The sequence below is a fragment of the Hypanus sabinus genome, chromosome 4, assembly GCF_030144855.1.
Source record: "Hypanus sabinus isolate sHypSab1 chromosome 4, sHypSab1.hap1, whole genome shotgun sequence".
Classification (NCBI taxonomy): Eukaryota; Metazoa; Chordata; class Chondrichthyes; order Myliobatiformes; family Dasyatidae; genus Hypanus; species Hypanus sabinus.
In genome coordinates, this window is record NC_082709.1 from 84,496,066 (window position 1) to 84,516,224 (window position 20,159).

Consider the following 20,159-nt stretch of genomic DNA (forward strand, 5'->3'; position numbering starts at 1 on the left):
ACAGATTCACCACACTCTGGTTAAAGAAACTCCTCCTCTTCTCTGTTCTAAAAGGACACCTCTCTATTCTAAGGCTGTGTTCTGTGGTCTTAGACTCCCCCACTATCAGAAACATCCTTTTCCATCCATTCTATTGAGGCCATTCAACATTCGATATGTTTCAGTGAGGTCACCCCTCATTCTCAGAATTCCAGAGAGTGGAGACCCAGAACCATCGAATGCACCTCGTATGAGAAGCCTTTCAATCCCAGAATCATTTTTGTGAATGTCATTTGAACCACCTCCAATGTCAGCACATCCTTTCTTAGATATGAGGTCCAAAGTTGTTCAAAATAGTCCAAGTAAGGCCTCACCAGTGCTTTATAAATCCTCAACATTTACATCCTTGCTTTTATATCGTAATTCCCTGAAAATGAATGCTTAAGAGTAAGGCAAACACGAGGAAATCTGCAGATGCTGGAAATTCAAGCAACACACACAGAATGCTGGTGGAGCGCGGCAGGTCAGGCAGCATCTATAGGAAGAAGCGCTGTCGACGTTTCGGGCCAAGACAAAGGGTTCAAAGGAAATTCATGAAAATGATTCCAGGATTGAATGGCTTGTCATATGAAGAGTGTTTGATGGCTCTGGGCCTGTATTCACTAGAATTCAGAAGAATGGGGGTGACCTCATTGAAACCTATTGAATGATGAAAGGCCTTAATAGAATGGATGTAGAGAGAATATTTCCTATGGTGGGGGAGTCTAAGACCAGAGGGCACAGACTCAGAATAAAGGGGCATCCATTTAGAAGGGAGATGAGGAGGAATTTCTTTAGCCAGAGAGTGGTCTATTTATAGAATTCTTTGCCACAGGCAGCGGTGGAGGCCAAGTCTTTGTGTATATTTAAGGCAGAGGTTGATAAATTCTTGATTGGTCAGGGCATGAAGGAATACAGGGAGAAGGCAGGAGACTGGGCTGAGGAAAGTTGGATTATCCAAGATGAAGTGGTGAAGCAGACTCGATGGGCCTAACGGCTTAATTCTGCTCCTATATCTTATCGTTTTGCAGTCTTAACACTGGCTAAGGATTTGGTGTAGGAAGGAGGGCATAAGAACTTTGGATCATTCAACTCTCTTCCAGTGAGGGTGGGAGCTGTACAAAAGGGATGCTTTGTACCTGAATTGGAGAGGGACTAAAATCCTAGCAGGAAGGTTTGTTAATGCTGCATGGTGAGGTTTAAACTAGAGTTGCAGGGGTTGGGAACCAGGGTGCCTTAACAGTTAGTAGAGAGGTTGTGGAGACATGTTGGTGAGACCTCAGACAAAGTCAAGAATCAAAAGGTTGAGCATAGTGCAACTGGTGTCCTGAGTTGCATATATTTCAAGTATCATAGGAAAGGCAGATGAGCTTGGGGCATGGATCAAATCTGGAATTGATGTTGTAGCCATTCGTGAGACTTGTTTGCAGGAGTGGCAGCTCAATATCCTAGGGTTCTTTTGTTTTAGATGTGACAGAGCAGGAGGGATTAAAGAAAAGGGAAGTGGCATTACTAGTCATGGCTGTGCTCTGCTTGAACGGACTGGAGAACTTGACAAGTGAGGTATTATGAGTGGAATTGGGAAATAAGAAAGGTATGACCATGTTAATGGGATATTATTACAGACCACACAACAGTCCTTGGGATTTAGAGGAACAAATTTGTAGAGGGATCGCAGTCTGTTGCAAGAAACACAAGGCTGTAATAGTAGGTGATTTTAACTTTCCACGTTGACTGGGAATCCCAATCTGTGAAAGGACTAAATAGGATAGAGTTTGCCAAATGTTTGGGAAAACTTTCTTCATCAGAACATAGAAGTCCCTATATGAGAGCATGTGATAATGGATCTGCTATTAGGGAATCAGACAGGGCAGGTGTTAGAAATTTGTGTAGGGGAACACCTTGCATGCCGAGTTGACAATGCTATTAGTTTCAAAGTAAATATGCAAAAAGATAGGTTTGGTTCATAGGATGAGATTCCAAATTGGAGAAAGACCATTCTTGATGGTATCAACAGTGATCTGGCAAGTGTGGATTTGAACAGGCTATCTTCTGGCAAAGGTGCACTTGATAAGTAGGAGGCCTTCAAAAGGATATTTTGAGTACAAAACTTGTATGTGCCTATCAGAATAAAAGGTAAAGTTCACAGGTGTAGGGAACCTTTGTTTTCAGGAGACATTGAGGCCCTGGTTAAGAGAAAAAGGTGTGGATGGCAGGTATAGGCACGCAGGAACAAATGAGGTGCTTATGGAGTATATGAAATGCAAGAGAACATTTAAGAAAGAAATCAGGAAAACTAAAAGAAGGTATGAAGTTGTTCTAGCAGACAAGGTGAAGGAAGGGATTCTACAGATAATGTCAAGAGCAAAAGGATTTCGTCCTCTAGAAGACCAGATTGGTAATCCATGTGTGGAGATAAAACAGATGGGAGATCTTTGCATCTGTATTTACTCAGGAGATGAACACAGCCCACAGAAGTGAGGCAAAGTGGCATCAACTTCATGGACTCTGTACAGATTACAGGGGAGGATGTGTTTGTTACCCTGAGACAAATCTCAGTGGATAAATCCCCAGGGCCTTCCTAGGTGTTCCCTCAGACTTTGCAGAGGGGTAGGTGCAGACATTGCCAGGCCCTAGCAGAGATATTTAAATCTTCCATAGTGACAAGAGAGGAACAAGAGGATTGAAGGACAGCCAATGTTGTTCCACTCTTTAAAAAGAGTTGTAAACATAAACAAGGAAATTATAGGCCGGTGAGACTGACATCAGTTGTGGAAAAGTTATTGGAAGGTATTCTAAGGCTCAGGATAGATAAGTATTTGGAAAGACATGAACTGAATAGGGATAGTCAGCTTGGCTTCATGCATGGTAGGTCATGTCAAACCTGTCCTATAGAGTTTTTCCTTGAGGTTACCAGGAAGGCAGATGAAGACAAAGCAATGGATGTTGTCTACATGGACTTTAGTAAGGCTTTTGACAAAGTCCTGCATGGGAGGCTGATCAAGAAGGTTCAGTTGCTTGGCATTCAGGATGAGGTAGTGAATTGGATTAGACATTGGCTTTGTGGGAGAAACCAGTGAGTGGTAGTAGAGGGTTGCTTCTCTGACTGGAGGCCTGTGACTAGTGGTGTGCATCAGGGATTGGTGCTGGGATTTTTGTTGTTTTTCATCTGTATCAATGATCTGGATGATACCGTGGTTCACTGGATCAGCAACTTTGCAGATGACACCGAGATTGGGGGTGCAGTGGAGAGTGAGGAAGGCTTGTAGAGGGATCTGAATCAGCTGGGAAAATGGGCTGCAAATGTTAGGTGGAATTTAATGCAGACAAGTGTGAGGTCTTGTACTTAGGTACGACCAACCAGGTTGGTCTTGCACAGTGAATGGTAGGCACTGAAGAGTGTGATGGAACAAGGGGATCTGGGTATATGGGTCCATAATTCATTGAAAATGTCGTCACAGGTGGACAGGGTTGTAAAGGGAGCTTTTGGCATATTGGCTTTCATAAATCAAAGTATTGGGTACAGGAGATGGGATGTTGAAGTTGTATAAGACATCGGTGAGGCCTAATTTGGAGTGTTGTGTGCAGTTTTGGTCACCTACCTACAGGAAAAATGTAAACAGGTTAAGAGTACGGAGAAAATTTATGAGAATGTTGCCAGGTCTGGAGGACCTGAGTTAGTTATAAGGAAAGATTGAATAGGTTAGGCAATATTCCTTGGAACATAAGAAGATTTGGTGTACAAAGGTGAAGTAAGCATGATTTTTACAGGTGAGGTTGTGTGGGACTGCAGCCAGAGGTCGTGGGTTAAGGATGAATTGTGAGAAGAGTAAGTGAGGGGAAACCTCCTCACTAAGATGGTGATGAGTGTGGAATGAACTACCAGCAAGTGAGCTTGATTTCAATGTTTAAGAGAAGTTTGGATGGGTATATGGATGGTAGGGGTATGGAGGGCTGTGGTCCCAGTGCAAGTCAATGGGAGTAGGCTGTTTAAGTGGTTTTGGCATGGACTCATTGGGCTGAAGGGCCTGTTTCCGTGCTGCACTTCTCTATGATTCAATGACTCTTAACATCATATTTCCCTTCTTCACCACTGACTCAACCTACAAATTAACCTTCTGGGAATCCTGCACAAGGATAACCAAGTCCCTTTGTACCTGAGTTTTGAATATTCTCCCTATTTAGAAGAAATAAAATGTGTAGACTATTTTCTATCAAAATTATGACCATCTGTCATTTCTTTGACTATTCTCCTAATCTAAGTCCTTTGTAGCCACTTTACTTCCTCAAAACTATGAGCCCTTCCACCTATCTTTGTATCATCCACAAACTTGGCCCCAAAGCCATCAATTCCATCATCCAAATCATTGACCTATAATGAAAAATAAGCGGTCCCAACACAGATCCCTGTGGAACACCACTAGTAACTGGCAGCCAATCTGAAAGGGATCCTTTTATTCCCACTCTCTGTCTCTTGCAAATATGACAATGCTGACTTTGGACTATTTTATCATGTGCTTCCAGGTACCCCAAACCCACATTCTTAACAGTTGACTCCAATGTCTTCCCAACCACTGAGGTTAGGCTAACTGGCCTGTAGTTTCCTTCCTTCTGCCTCTCTCCCTTCTTGAAGAGTGGAGTGACATTTGCAGTTTTCCAGTCCTCCTCCTGTAATCTGTACAGGGTACATGACCTTGCTGCTGCTTTGCCTCAGTTCTGTAGAGTCTGTTCGTCTCCTGAATAGATACAGTTACAAAGGAGGAGCAATTCTGATTCTTCGAGAGGACCAGTTTTGTCCCTTGCAATCCTTTTGCTCTTAAATTTTCTCCATACTTTCAATCTTAGTCTTTTCTTTCCTGTAGGTCGGTAACCCGGGCTACGTAATATATAAATTTGTCCTCTTGTACAACTTCAACATAACATCCTCAGCTCCTGTACAGAAGAGTGGCTTCAGGTTAATTCGTACATACTGGGATCAGTACATTTTGGCCCAACTAAGCAGCTGCTGTAGTCCCATGGATATATATACAAAGGTATTTATATTTTAAAAAAAAGAGACCAACTATGTTTAACTGAGTAACAAATTGTGCATTTAAGTGAAATGCATGAACAAATTAGAACACGATCAATACTACTGTAGTACTATAAAACTTTGTTAGTTCCTATAAGTATCAATGGAGGAATTCATCCAGTATTTCTGCCATGTTCTTTTGATTGACTGTAAATGGACAAAATCGGTGCAGACACTTAATGCCTAATCCCTTTCAACAATTGCATCCCCCAAATCTTCATTTTCATTGTAACAGTCATTTTCATCAAAGATGACTGTTGATACTTTAAAATTCTTCCTAGTTCTTGCTGAATTATTTCATTTTCTCCACTGGCTGTTTCTAGCAATTCCAAGCCTGAATGCTTGAAACCACAGTGAGCAAAACTGTTCTGTGTTTTACAGCTTATTTTTCACCAACTGTCAATGACAAAAACACAAACACGTGCTACGGACAGTTTAAAAACTGTATTCTCTAAGCACAGTGTAGTGTCTAATGGATACACAGTACGCATGACTGAAGCTAATTAGAAACTAATCAGCAAGTCTCTTGTCCCAATTAAGCAGTATAGTGTCCCAAATAAACAAAAAGAATTCTGGCTATTCGCTGAATTCATTTTTGGTTTATGAAGGACAATGAAAGCTCTCGTTGTGCCCCTATTTAAGAGGGCCACTTTCAAAGGATTATGGATCTGCTTTCCCAGATCACTTTGTTCTTACACACGCATCAGAGCCCCACCATTCACCCAGGTTGTCTGAGAGTACGCACCTCACCCTTGTCTTCATGAATCACTTCTGTCATTTTTCCAGCTTCCCTGTAAATGCTTTGGTGCTGTTTGCCGCAGCTACCTTGTGTTGCAATGAGTTTCACATTCTTGGCCCTCCCCAGATAAAGAACTTGTTCGTGCAATCTCTTTTGGATTCATCAACATCTTACACTTGTGGTGCCCAGTTGTGATCTTGGTTGACTCATAAATACAAAAGGAATAGAAGGATATGAAGCCTGTGCAGGAGGAAGGCATTTGGTATAAATTGACAACGAGATTGTGGGCTGAATGGCCTGCCCCGTGCTGTACTGTACTATGTTCTATTAATCACACACAGATACATCTTTGTCAAGCATCACAAGATAGCCACACGCATGGTTGCGGTGGCCTCTCCGTCTCCAATTAATGTTGAAAATTTCCGTCCTGTTCATGTCTTCTGTGATCAATTACACTGCTGATCTTGTAATATTTTGTTTTATGTGCTGAGTGATATCTGTATTGTAGGTGCACTGTGGTCCAGAGGGATGTTTTGTTTAGTTGTATTAGCAAAACCATAAGATACAGGAGCAGAATTAGGCCATTTGGCCCATCAAGTCTGCTCTGCCAGCTCATTATGGCTGATTTAATTTTCCTCTTGGCCGTAATCTCCTGCCTTCCCCCTGACCAATCAAGAATCAACCTCTGCCTTAAATATACATAAAGACTTGGCTTTTACAGTTGCCCACGGCGAAGAATTCCACAGATCTGTCACTCTCTGGTTAAAGAAATTCCTTCTCATGTCCATATGTACAATCAGATGACAATAAACTTGAAGTTGGACTCTTTCACTCTCAAAAGAAAAGACCTTCATATTTTCAGTCTTTCTTGGTTATAGTGACTTAATTCAATTATCAACTTAATCGTTAATTATGCACCTATCCCAGTCCCTGTAAATCCTCTTTATGGCTTGAGTCTAGAACATTTTGTGATATTCCCAAATGAGATCGGGCGAGCAATTCAGTCGACTTGTAACATCATTCTGCTTTTCAATCCTATCCCTATGCACATTAACCCGAGTTATTTTTAATAGCTTTATTATTTTCAAATTAAGTTTATTGTCATATTTCTTGTGAATTCTGCTGATGTGATGCTGTGGGAAACAATATCCAAAAGAAGCCAAACTGTGCAGTTTAAAAAGTAAATAATACTGAGAGCATGAGTTGTGAAGTCCTTGAAAGGGAGTGTGTAGGTCATAGAATCCGTTTAGAGTTGTGCTGAGTGAGGTTGTCCACGATGGTACAAGAGCTGGATGGTTGTCGGGGCACCGTGGTAGCATAGCAGTTAGTGCAGCTCTACTACAGCTCGAAGATCGGAGTTCAGTGCCAACACTGTCTGTAAGGAGATAGTGCACGTCCCTGTGAACACAAGGGTTTCCTCCGGGTGCTCTGCTTTCCTCCTGCATTCTAAAGATGTACCAGTTAGTTGGTCAGTGTAAGTTATTCTGTGATTAGGCTTGGGCTAAATAGGTGGGTTGCTGGACAATGTTGCAGATTGGGCCCAAAGGGCCTGTTTGGCACTGTATCTCGAAATAAATAACTGTTCCTGAACCTGGTGCTGTGGGTTTAAAAGCTCCTGTACCTCCTGTCTGATGGCAGTAGCATGAAGATTCAGGATCAAGTTTACTTATCACATGTACTTTGAAACATAGTGAAATACATTCTGAGAGGAGGGCTTGGCATGGATGGTGGGGGTCTATAAATAAACCTGATTCTGAGTTCTGCCTGGTTGAGCTAAACACTTTACCTTGTTTCTGTTTTCAGGGTTCCAATCATTGCCACAGCTGTACAGGAGCAGCTGGAGATGGGAGGGAAGAGCAGTGGGAATGCCAGTGAAGTTACCCAACTGGTAAAGCAACTTTCTAAAGTGATCTTAAACTACAGGTTCATCGAGGTGGATGGTATCAGTCTTTTCCCTAGGGTTGAGTCCGGATCTAATGGGTATAGGTTTAGGGTGAGAGGGGGAAAGATTTAAATAGGACCTGAGGGACAACTTGTTTCCGAAGCTGGCACTGGATATATGGAATAGAGCATTGGACAGTACAGGCCCTTTGGCCCACTGTTGTGCTAGTCTTTTAACCTACTCTAAGATCAATCTAACCCTTCCCTCCCACATAACCCTTTTCTTTTTTCATTCATGTGTCTATCTAAAGGTCTGTTAAATGTCCCTATTGTATCTATCTCTACCAGTGCACCTGGCAGTTTGTTCCACACACTCACTTGCTCTTCGTGTATTTAAAAAAAAAACACATTTCTTTGACACCCCTTCCCCCTATACTTTCCTCCAATCACCTTAAAATTATGCCTCCTTGTATTAACCATTGCTGCCCTGGGGAAAAGTCTCTGGCTGTCTACCCTACATAAGCCTCTTACCATCTTGTACACCTTTATCAAGTCCTCTCTCATCTTCCTTTGCTCCAAAGAGAAAAGCCTTAGCTTGCTCAACTTTTCATCAGAAAACATACTCTCCAGTCCTGGCAGCATCCTGGTAAGTCTCCTCAGCAGCCTCTCTGAAGCTTCCACATTCTTCCTATATAATGAGGTGACCAGAAGTGAGCACAATACTCCATGTCTGCTGCCCTCTGAGGGGTGTCAGACTTTGCATATAACGATTTACATCATTTATCAATCTCAAAATATAAAAAAGGTTCACTGGTTTTTAAATGAGTATCAAAGATCAGAACGTGGCTCTTAGATGGACACATGGATGGTGGAAAAGTAGAGGGTCGTGTGAGATGGAAGGGTTAGATCAATCACAGAGTAGGTTAAAAGGTCGGCACAGCATCGTGGGTCAAAGGGCCTGTACTGTTGTAATGTTCTCTGCTCTACAGGGTTCCAGTACAGTACAGGTGCTGAACTAACTGAAAACAGAACTGAGCTAGTGGGTGACCGGGTAGCATAACAGCGTAACGCTTGATCATGTCAGTGACTCGGGTTCAGTTCCACTGCTGCCTTTAAGGAGTCTATGTTCTTTCCTTGACAATGTGGATTTCCTCAGGGTGCTCTGGTTCCCTCCCATTGCAAAGACATACAGGTTAGGTTGGTAAGTTATGGGCATGTTACGTTGGTGTTGGCAGCATAGTGACACTTGTAGGCTGTCCCCACCGCATCCTTGGAATCTGGTCATTGACATGAGCAATGTTTTTCACTGCACGTTTTGATGCTGCACTCCATATATGACAAATAAAGCTATCCTTTAATCTTTAAAGTTAATTCAATTTGTCTATCCATCCATTCTCAGCACATTCATGTGCCTATCTAAGAGCCTCTAAACATATAACCATATAACAATTACAGCATGAAAACAGGCCAACTTGGCCCTTCTAGTCCGTGCTGAACAGTTACTCTCACCTAGTCCCGTTGACCTGCACTCTGCCCAGAACCCTCCATTCCTTTTTTGTCCATAAACCTATCCAATTTTTTTTTTAAATGACAATATCAAAGCTGCCTCTACCACTTCTACTGGAAGCTCATTCCACACAGCTACTACTCTCTGAGTAAAGAAATTCCCCCTCGTGTTACCCCTAAACTTTTGCCCCCTAACTCTCAACTCATGTCCTCTTGTTTGAATCTCCCCTACTCTCAAAGGAAAAAGCCTATCCACGTCAACTCTATCTATCCCCCTCATAATCTTAAATACCTCTATCAAGTCCCCCCTCAACCTTCTACACTCCAAAGAATAAAGACCTAACTTGCTCAACCTTTCTCTGTAACTTAGGTGCTGAAACCCAGGTAACATTCTAGTAAATCTCTGTACTCTCTCTATTTTGTTGACATCTTTCCTATAATTCTGCTGTTTTGCCTCCACAACAATCACTGGCAGTATCGATGTCTTAAAGATTATCACATGTACATTGAAATACAGTGAAATGCACTGCTTGTGTTAGTGACCAGTACAGTCTGTGGAGGTAGCTACAGGGGCAATTGTTGCCACACTGCATGCTCACAGCTTACTAATCTGTACTTCTTTGGAATGTGGGTGGAAGCTGGAACACCCGGAAGAAACCTTTGCAGTTATGGGGAGAACTTGTGGGCGGCAGTAATTGGCACTGTCAGGTGATTGCACAAACTGTACTCCCGCCATAATAATATCTGCAATAAATGATATATTGACCACACTCATATTGGTCTGACTGGGCTCGTGATGTGGTTTATCTGCAGTGTGACAAGCACCATCCTGTCCTGCTGAATTTGATCTGCACAGAGCTGGGAGTGAATGCAGAAAATATCCTTGACTTCGAGCTGTGCCTGGCCGATACACAGCCCGCGGTGAGTACCCACCTGACATGCTGTGCACAGCTACCTGTTGGGGGTGCTGGAATGAATAGGCTGGGACCCTGTGTTGGGCTATCCATTCTCCAGAATGGGACATGGCCACAATATCTACAAAAGAAATGGATGTACTGCCAAAGATTGACTACAGAAAATATTTACCAGGATATTGCCAGAACAGGAGGTTCTGATCTACAGGGAGAGGTTGGCTAGGCTAGGGCTTTATTCCTTTGAAAGCTGGAGAATGGCGGGGGATGGACCTGAAAGAAATGTTCAAAATTATGAGAGGCATTGATAAGGTAGATGATAACAATTTTTTTCCCCAGGGTAGGGGAGTTCAAAACTAGGTGACATAGGTTTAGGTTGAGAGGGAAAAGATTTTTAAAGGATCTAAGAGGCAATTTTTTTATGCAGAGGTTGACGAGTATTTGGAACAGATTGCCAGTGACTGTGACAGGTACAGTAGTCCAAAGTCAATTTATTATCAAAGTATGCATATATTATCATAAACCACCTTGATATTCATTTACTTGTGACATTTACAAGAAAAAATACAATAGTTTTATGAAAAATTATACATAAACATGCAAAGTCTGACTAACAAACCAATGTGCAAAAGAACACAAACTGCAAATAAAAAATACTGAGCATGAGTTGTAATGAGTCATTGAATAGGACTCTGCAGGGCAGTGTCATAGAACAGGCCTTTTAGCCCATCTAATCTGTGCTGATCGATCTATTTGCATAGTCCCATCAATCTGCACCTGGACCAAGCCTCCATACCCCTCCCATCCATGTTCCTATCCAAAATTCTCTAAAATTTTGATATCAAACCTGCATCTACCACTTCCACTGGCAGCTCACTCCACATTCTCACAACCCTCTGAGTGAAGAAGTTCCCCTTCAGATTCTCCCTTGACATTTCCCCTTTTACCCTTGACCAATGATCTCTAGCTTTTGTCTAACCTAATCTCAGTAGAAAATGTCTGCTTATATTTACACTATACCCTTCATAATCTTGTATACCTGTATACAGTCACACCTCATTCTCCTGGGTATAAATTCAGAAACTATTCAACCTTCTGCTTAGAATTAGGATCCTCAAGCCCTGGCAAAATTCTTGGGGTTCATAGATCAATTCATTGTGATGAGTGAAGTTATCCACTCTGGTTCAGGAGCCTGATGGTTGTAGGGTAATAACTGTTCCTGAATCTGGTGGGGTGGGACCTAAGGCTCCTGCACCTCCTGCTCGATGGAAGTAGCACGGAGAGAGCAAGGCCTGTGTAGTGGGGTCTTTGATGGATGCTGCTTGTGGCAGAGCTCTATGTAAATGTGCTCAATGGTGATGTTGATGTGTGGAGGGGTGGGGCGTAGATGGATATGGGCCAGACACAAGAAATTGGGACTAGCTGGGTTGGCAGGGACGTTTGGGCCAAAGGGCCTGTATCTGTGCTGTATTACTTTCTGGCTCAGGATGTTTCAGATTACTTTACATTTTCTTTGTGCCGAAAGAGGTTGGTGCGGGTTTGAGCATTGCTCTTTTGTGAAGATCCCTATTCTTCTTCACAGGCCCTGGGTGGTGCTTTGAAGGAATTTATATTTGCTCCACGATTGGATAATCTCCACAGCTGCTACTGTGCCCTTCAGGTAATGACAGAGGTGTTGGAATTCGGCAACACCGCACACACGCACGGTCAAAGGAGCCAGGCAGGTCCGTCAGCATCTACAGAGAGGAATAAACAGGAATGTTTCAGGCTACGACCTGTTAACAGGACTGGAAAGGAAGAGGGCAAATAGTTGAATTTGATATCAGAGAATGTATTCAGTAGACAAACTGAAATCCATCCTCTTTGCAGACATACTCGAAACAGGAAAGAAACCAAAGAATGAATGACAAAAAACATTAGAAGCCCAAAGTTTTCCCTCCCCCCACGTACAAGCAGCAGCAAAAAAAAATCAACCTTCCCCCTACCCCTCTTGCTGCAGCAAAGCTTCAACCCCCACCCCCGAAAACCACCTCCACCCACCATGCTAGCAATAGCAACCCCCCCCCCCCCCCCCCCAAAGAGCCAGTGATCTAGAGTCCTTCAAAGACTACAGAGATCCCAACATTTTGACATGTGAGACAGGCTCTTTCACCAGTGAGGGAGAAATATTGCTCCTGCAACAAGAGGGGAGGCCAACAGCTCGCTGCTTCGATGTTAGTCTTCCACATCACTTCTCCAACCCCTCCCAACTCACTCACCATAGAGAGAGAGATCACTCAAGTACAGAGGCTTTCTGACAGCAGCGCACACCGCTTGATGTTTTAATCTCCTACAACGCTCTGTTGGCGACATCGACCCCAAAGGCAAACGTCTTCCAGGCCGCACCTGGAGATATCAAAATACCAGGCCATGTGGCGAGAACGATAATCCACCGGCCGTGTAGAACCGTAGTTTAAGCTGCAGCTTTAGATCAGACTCCAACAGGACCCCAGCCTTGAAAAGAAAAGAAGCCAGATCGGGGGGAGGGGGGAGGAGAAGGACAAGTTGATAGGTGAGGTGGGGAAGGTAGGTGAGAGGGGACGAAGTGAGGAGGTGGGAGGCGATGGGTGGAAGAGGTGAAAAGCTGAAGAAGGAATCTGTTAGGAGAGTAGACCATGGGAGGAAGAGGAAAAAGGAATGGAGCCAGAGAGGGGGTGATGGGCAGATGAGAAGAGAAAGGGTGAAACAGGAGCCAGAATGGGGAATGGAAAAAAGGCGAAAGGGGAGTGGGGAGAAATTACCAAGTTGGAGAAGGGCCAGAGCCCAAAAGGACAACTGTTTATTCTCCTCCACAGGAGGAGCATCGTGTGTATGTTGCTGAAGATGTCCAGCATCTGTAGAGTTTCTTGCGTTGGGATTCACTTACTTGTAGGAGGAGGCTGGGGTCATGAAACTGCTGCCTGCTAGAATCAGGAGCAACAAGTTGAGCAACACCTGCAGAGGACGTTTCAGGTTGAGGCATCGCACTGTGGACCTGAAACGTCGATCCCTTGCGTATTACCAGTTAGACTCAAACGCCCTTCAGCACATCTAGTCCATACTGAATTATTATACTGCCTAGTCCCATTGACCTGACCCAGACCATAGCCCTATAGACCCCTCCCATCCATGTACTTATCCAAACTTATCTTAAATGCTGCAATCAAACCTGACTTCACCACTACTGGCACTCATTACACACTCTCACAGTACATGAGTGAAGAAGCTCCCTCTCATATTCCTCTTAAACATTTTGCCTTTCACCAAAAACTTCTGGCATCTAGTTCTAGTCTCACACAACCTCAGTGGAAAAGTCCTGTTTGCATTTGGCCTATCTATACCCCCTCATGATTTTGTTTACCGCTATCAAATCTCCCCTCACTCTCTTGTGCTCCAGAGAATAAAGACCTAACCTATTCAACCTCTCCCTACAGCTCAGCAGCATCCTTGGATTCTTTTGATCTATTTGATGTTACCATTTCTTAGTGCTGGTTGTTGCAAAATGGAACTTCTCACACTTGTCTGCATGAAATTACAGCTTCTACCTCTATCTTTGAGCAAAACATAAATTGCTGGAGGAACTGAGGTCAGGGGGAAAAAAAATCAACATTTTGGGCCAAGAACCTTCAGGATTGGAAAGGAAATGTCAGAAGTCAGATAAGATGGGGGTGTGGGAGAAGTACAGGCTCTCAGATGGTAAGCAAGACTAGGTAAAAGGGGTCTTGTCTCATTCACTCTCCTCTCCCATGAGATTCCTCCTTCAGCTGTTTACCTCCCCCACCGCTCACTAAATCCCCTCTCCCCCACCACCTTCCTCTCGTCTGATCTCGTGTTGCATGTCCTGGACACCTCTACGAAGAAACTTCATTCTTGTTTCTCCGTAGGGCCTGATAGACTCATCCAAAGATGATGGGACGCTGTCAGAAGACACCAATATCCGAATGATTACGCTGTTTGACAATGAAGAGGTAGGTGCAGACGCAGGAAGGATGTTTCTGACTGGATTGAGGAACAAATGGTCTTGTGAACAGATGAGGAGGAACTGTTTTTCCCCAGAGAATAGCAAGTTTGTGGAATCCTCTGCCCAGAGAAGCAGTCGAGGCTACCTCATTAAATATATATAAGGCACAGTTAGATTTCCCACTGCTCCCTGTGACTGTGTGGCTTGCCTCTGGGTGCTCTGGTTTCCTCCCACAGTCGAAAGTAGTAGGTTAGTAAGTACCAGTTAGTAGGTTAATTGATCATTTTAAATTGTTCTGTGTTAACCACATAACAATCACAGCACGGAAACAGGCCATCTTGGCCCTCCTAGTCTGTGCCGAACCCTTAATCTCACCTAGTCCCACCTACCCGCACTCAGCCCATAACCCTCCACTCCTTTCCTGTCCATATACCTATCCAATTTTACCTTAAATGACACAACTGAACTGGCCTCTACTACTTCTACAGGAAGCTCATTCCATACAGCTATCACTCTTTGAGTAAAGAAATACCCCCTCGTGTTTCCCTTAAACTTCTGCCCCCTAACTCTCAAATCATGTCCTCTAGTTTGAATCTCCCCTACTCTCAATGGAAACAGCCTGTTCACGTCAACTCTATCTATCCCTCTCAAAATTTTAAATACCTCGATCAAATCCCCCCTCAACCTTCTACGCTCCAATGAATAGAGACCTAACTTGTTCAACCTTTCTCTGTAACTTAATTGCTGAAACCCAGGTAACATCCTAGTAAATCGCCTCTGCACTCTCTCTAATTTATTGATATCTTTCCTATAATTTGGTGACCAGAACTGCACACAATATTCCAAATTTGGCCTTACCAATGCCAAATTGTGGGTTTGGGGGGCACTGCTGGGCGGTGGGGCTTGAAGGGACAGAGGGTTCTATTCAATGCTGTATATCAAAAATTAAAAAAAATAGTTTTGCATAGCAAGTGAATTAAGGGTTATCTGGAAAATGAAGGTAGGTGGAGCTGAGTCAATGGTCTGATCAGCCATGATCTAAATGAAGCAGGCTCAATGGGCCAAATGGCCGACTCCTCCTATTTGTTATAGAGTCATAGAAAACTACAGCACAAAAACAGACTCTTCGTCCATTAGCCCATGCCAAATAATTTAAGCTGCCTCTTCCCATTGACCTTCACCCATACCGTAGCCCTCCTACCTCTCCAAACATTGAAATTGAAATCGCATTTACCACTAGTTCTGTTCTTTCTGCCCAGTGTGCATGCGTGTAGCTTCTCCGCACTACAGTAATTCAGTGGTCCCCAACCACCGGGCCGCAAAGAAACAATCTGAGTCAGCTGCACCTTTCCTCATTCCCTGTCACGCCGACTGTTGAACTTGCACCCACGCAAGGTTGTCAGTTGCCTAAGCGCAGTGATACCCTCGTGCCAGGGATTGTGCGGCCAGCGGGAAGTGCCGTTGCTGCTGGCCTGGAGCGCGGAAAGATGGGCGCCACCTCTGAACCCGTTCAGCACACTAAATGTTCATGGGGAACCCGGTGCTAAAATATTTGCAGATGATCTAATTCGGGTTTATAGTTCCGTAAGTATCAGAGCAGTTACCGTGCTGTGATCTACTGAAACAAACTTTTGTCAGTCGATAGATCCTGTAAAGGGTGCAGGCACCCTGTTGCACTCCTTGCTCAGTCGCTCTCTCCGGACGGCGACCCCCGCTGCCCCAGCACGGTGACCTCCGGCCCTAACCTTGTCCTCTCACCCCACCCACAACCAGCCACACCTGGCCAAGGCGGCGGGCGGGAGGCTGCAGTTCAGGCTGGGAGGCTGTCTAATGAGGGAATGAAGCCCTCAAAACTGCTTCGGTACCCTGAGTCGAAGCACCCTGCACTTAAAGACAAACACATTGAGATTTTTCAGTGGAAAAAATGTGAGCAAGCGAGACAGAAGCTAAGTGCCGAGAACGGTGAAAACTAAATTGTGGAATAGACTGGACATAAGGAACCTGCTTCGAGCATGGCTGTATCCCGGTCGAGTTTAACCAACTCGACTGGTTGGCTGGTCCGCAAGAATATTGTCAATATTAATCTGGTCCACGGTGTGTAAGAAGTGTGGGTACCCCTGGTATTTATACATTATTTCTACTTCTGGTCTTTTCTGTCCTGGTGTGCATGCGTGTAACTAATCGATCTGAGGTTGATCTCGACTTTCACTAAGGCTGAGGTAAATGATCTTGGGCTTAAAAAGATTGGTGACCACTATCCTATCCTATACCCCTCATAAGTGGAAGTGTGAACGTGTCTCGAATCTGTGCTAACTTTGCTCTTCCCTCTTCTCCCTGCCGGGTCCAGGTAGGTAGTGGCAGTGCTCAGGGTGCGGAGTCCTCCCTTACGGAGTTGGTTCTTCGTCGGCTGTCCAGCAGCACCAGCAACCTGACGGCATACGAGGAAGCCATTCCCAAGTCCTTCATGATCAGCTCTGACATGGCCCATGCTGTGCACCCCAACTACCAGTAAGTTTTCTAACTTCACACTCTTCCTGCACAGGAATCCTGATTATTTGGGCTTCTTCCTCCTTCCTTTCCTGCGTTCCTGAACTGTTTATTCCTTTCCATAAATGCTGCCTGACCTACTGAGTTCTTACAGCATTTTGTGTGTTACCCCTTTAAACACCCCCTAATACATGCCCTCTGGTATTAGGCATATCAGCAGTGGGAAATGCATGCTGGCCATCCACTCTATTTACAGTACATCTCATAAGTGCATAAACCTCTGTTGTGTCTCCTGTCAGCCTCTGCTACTCCAGAGCAAAGAACCCAAGGTTGGTCAATCTATTACAGAATATGTCCTCTGGAGAGGGTGCACTGGGATGCTGCCTGCATCGGAGTTGATGAGTTTGGTGATGGTGAGGGAGGCAAAAGCCTGATGTTTCTTAGAGGGGTGCTTTCCAAGGAACTGTCTGATAGTGGTCTCGGCAAGGTAGAGCTCAGTCTGTCGAACAATGAACTCCCCCCACCCCCCACACCTTCTGTGGGTTTGATGGTGCGGTTGGGATTGGTTCAGAGAGTGGAAGGTAGTGCATTTAGAGGGGCTGAGGTTTAATAGGAGGGAGTAGTACTGAAGACAAGATGGTTGATATCTTGTTGCTAGAGTTTGTATAAGTTCAAGAAAAGGAGGGAGTTTGAAGATGGAAGGAGAAGTCATCGGTGTGGGTAAGTAAACCTTGCCAAAGAAGTAGATGTGGACACAGGCAGCAAAATAAGAGTTCAGTGCAGGTGGGTGCAGAACTCTCTGATGTGTGGGTGCAGGGATAAAGGTAAGGACCTTGCTGAGGGCAGAACGTTCTGCTTCAAAGAAGTGAAGCTTGGAAGGGATCCCTTAACTAAAATGCTCCACTCCCTGTTGAATTTCCTTTGCACCCTCTCCAGAGCAGTCTCATTCTTACTGTTAGTGTGGAGACCATAAATGTGCATCCTCTGCATTCTCACGGTACAGCAGGGGGTGTGAACTCCAGACAAGAAGCAACAAGCCACAGACCTGATTGTAACTTACTGTTTTCAATCTTTCCAGAGACAAACATGAGGAGAATCTCAGACCAGCTCTGCACAAGGTGAAATTCCTGTATTACAATTAAATTCCACAGAGGTTTCCAAACGAATCTCTAAATCAACAAAAAACAGCAAGGAGTTGAGGGGAGGGAGGGATATGTGTGATTATTCTTCTAAGCAAATCTTTTCATAATTTTTTTAAAATATGAAATATTAGTGAGTCTTAGTGGGCTTGGAGTATGCTGGACTGCAAAATGATAATTTACAAAAATGCAAGCATTTTATATTTAAAATTATTGCACTATATTTATTAAGTACCTCCTGTACCTAATAAACTAGCTACTAAGTGCATGTTTGTGGTCATCCACTTCAAAATTGCACATGTTGTGCATTCAGAGATGCTCTTGTGCACAGCACCGTTGTAACGCATGATTATTCGAGTTACTGCCATGTTCTTGTCAGCTTGAACCATTCTGGCTATTCTCCTCTGACTTCTGATTAACGGAGTTTTTTGCTCCATTCTCTATTAACTCTAGAGACTCTTGTGCATGAAAATCCCAAGAGATCAGCAGATTTGATATTTGCATTAACGGGCAGGTGTATCTAATAAAATGGCCACTGATGACAAATTTACTTTGATTTTGGTTCTCTCTCTCTGATCTGCTAACAAAGCCTTTCGCTGTTCCTGTGCAGGGCCCGGTAATTAAGTTTAACAGTAACCAGCGCTACGCCTCCACTGCAGTAACGATGGCAATCATTCGAGAGATTGCCAGTCAAGTGGCAGTCTCACTACAGGTAAATTTGCTGCTCCTGTCAGGATATCGGAATGTTTGATGGCTTTGGGCCTGTACTCATTGGAGTTTAGGAAAATGAATGAATATTTCTTTGAAACATATGAAATATTGCAAGGCCTAGATGCAGTTGATGTGGAGAGGATGCTTTCTGTAGTGGAGGAGTCTAGGACTACAGGGTACACAGCCTCAGAATACATGGATATCCATTTAGAATAGAGATTAGGAGAATCTTTAGCCAGAGGGTGGTGAACCTGTGGAATTCATTGCCACAGAGGGCTGTGGAGGTCAGGTCATTGGGTATATTTAAAATGAAGGTTAATAGGTTTTTGATTATTTAATGGAATCAAAGGTTATGGGGAGAAGGCAGGAGAATGGGATTGAGAAGGATAATAAACATGATGGAATGGCAGAGCAGACTCAATGAGCTGAACAGCCTTATTCTGTTCTTTTGTCTTATTCTCTTCCCCGCCCCCATATATAGGAAAATGGGTTCATCTAGTGGGAATTTGTATAAATTCACCTCAATACTGTGTTAGATCCTCATGCTTTTGCAATCCAGTAGTCTTTCAGAAATCAAGAATGAGCCACAAAACTTGTTGCTTATGGCTGTTTAATTAAACGTTACAAGAACAAAGAAGAACAAGACGCAGCAGCATTAAGAAAACAAAGAACAGACCAGACTAAAAAGTAGCTATGGCCATCTCATACTCAGACTAGAGACTGAAGATTAAGAAGTTTCTAGAAAAATACAGAAACAAATGTACTGTAATTGTAGGAAAATTTATTGAACATGTATACACAGAAGATGATTATATAAAAGTGTGTGGGGAAGTAGTCCTGAGGATGAGTGTCGATTGTTTATTCCCCTCCAGCATTTTGTGTGCATTGCTCTGGATTTCCAGCATCAGCAAAATCTCTTGTGTGTACCAGAAATATAATAATTGTACACCCCAATCCACCAACCATGAGGATGCGCCCAAGAGCCACTTCCTCCTCTGCAGGGACCAGGGTTCAATCCTGACGTCAAGCTGTCTGAATGGGGTTTGTGACCATGTGGATTCCCTCCACATCCCAAACGTGCTGGTTGGTGGGTTAATTGGCCAGAGAAAAACCTGGATCAACTGGGGGAGAGTTGATGAATAAAATGGGATTCATACAAAACAGAAACATGGTTCTCAGTGTAGACCTGTTGGGCAAGAGGACAAGTTCTGTGCTGTGTGAGTCTCTCAACAGCAATGACCCAGGTTCAGTCCCAGCCTCCAGTGCCATCTACACGGTCTTCCCATGACCTTGTTAATGCTTCAGTTTCCTTCCACACTTTGAAGACGTGTGTATTAGTAGGTTAATTGGCTGCTGCAATTTGCCCCAAGTGTGTAAGTGAGGGGTAGAATCTAGTAATAATTAAGGAGTTTGTACATTCTCCCCATAAACCACATGGGATTCCTCTCGGTGCTCCAGTTTCCACCCATATTCCAAAGTACAGATTAGTAAGGGAGTTGTAGGCACTCTGTGTTGGTACCAGAAGCATGGCGATACTTGCCATCTGCCCCAGCACATCCTCCCAACTGTGTTTGCAAGTGATTCATTTCACTGTATGGCTTGATGTTTCAATGTGTCTGTGACAAATAAAGTTAATCTTTATAATTTAAGCTTTCTGACCTCTATTACATTCTCAATGCTCGATCTCATCGTTGACTGTTCACATCTCCCTCTGTAG

The 20,159-nt window shown here is 43.8% G+C and overlaps 1 protein-coding gene across 1 annotated transcript in view; it reads left to right on the plus strand.

Annotated features, from left to right (window-relative positions):
* Positions 1 to 20,159, plus strand: part of dnpep (aspartyl aminopeptidase) — a 63,826-nt gene that overhangs the window by 30,477 nt on the left and 13,190 nt on the right. The window contains exons 7-13 of the mRNA XM_059967589.1: positions 7,632 to 7,716; positions 10,029 to 10,136; positions 11,709 to 11,786; positions 14,029 to 14,112; positions 16,453 to 16,613; positions 17,671 to 17,710; positions 18,342 to 18,443. Of these exons, the coding sequence (XP_059823572.1) occupies positions 7,632 to 7,716; positions 10,029 to 10,136; positions 11,709 to 11,786; positions 14,029 to 14,112; positions 16,453 to 16,613; positions 17,671 to 17,710; positions 18,342 to 18,443 (658 nt within the window). The remainder of the gene's footprint in view (positions 1 to 7,631; positions 7,717 to 10,028; positions 10,137 to 11,708; positions 11,787 to 14,028; positions 14,113 to 16,452; positions 16,614 to 17,670; positions 17,711 to 18,341; positions 18,444 to 20,159) is intronic.